Genomic DNA, 557 nt, shown 5'->3' on the forward strand with positions numbered 1-557 from the left:
GCTGCGGACCTTGCTCATGAAGCCCAGCTGGCTGGCGAAGCGGTCGCTGTTGGTCAACCGCTCGATCTTCTTCTTCTCGCTCACCACCAAGTTCTTCAAGACGGAAAAAATTCCCAGGACCAAACTGGAACCGGAAAGCGAGGCGACGGCGCTCCCCACCACCTTGAGGACCCGATGGTCCTTCAGACCCGGCACCAGCAGAGCCACCAGCAGCACGGCGAGCCCGGCGGCGAGGATGAGGAGCAGCCCCCAGAGGCGGAGGCAGGTGCCGGTTTTGAGGACCCACTCCTTCTGGCTGAAGCCGGAGGCGAAGCGCGGGCGCGTGCCCATGACGTGGTAGACGCTGAGGGGCAGCGCCCCGAAGCGGTGGGGGGTGCTGTCAAAGGTGGTGACCAGCCCGGCCCAGAGCTTGTCGCAGCCGGCGTACTGCCAGGCGCTGAAGCGGATGAAGACGAACTCGATGTTCTTCCTCCGCAGGTGGCTCTCGGTGATGATGGGTTTGTAGAAGGCCAGGTACCAGAGCGCCAGGAGCAGCCCCCAGCCCTCGGGGCTCCGCG

At 65.2% G+C, this 557-nt stretch overlaps 1 protein-coding gene across 1 annotated transcript in view; it reads right to left on the reverse strand.

Annotated features, from left to right (window-relative positions):
• Nucleotides 1–9: 9 nt before the first annotated feature.
• The window catches only part of NKPD1 (NTPase, KAP family P-loop domain containing 1), a gene marked incomplete at both ends in the record, with an annotated part of 2,400 nt that continues 1,852 nt past the window's right edge, over nucleotides 10–557 (reverse strand). Inside the window, one exon of the mRNA XM_010080154.1 lies at nucleotides 10–550. Coding sequence (XP_010078456.1) covers nucleotides 10–550 — 541 coding nt within the window. The remainder of the gene's footprint in view (nucleotides 551–557) is intronic.

Source organism: Pterocles gutturalis, unplaced genomic scaffold (genome assembly GCF_000699245.1).
Source record: "Pterocles gutturalis isolate BGI_N339 unplaced genomic scaffold, ASM69924v1 scaffold2654, whole genome shotgun sequence".
Classification (NCBI taxonomy): Eukaryota; Metazoa; Chordata; class Aves; order Pterocliformes; family Pteroclidae; genus Pterocles; species Pterocles gutturalis.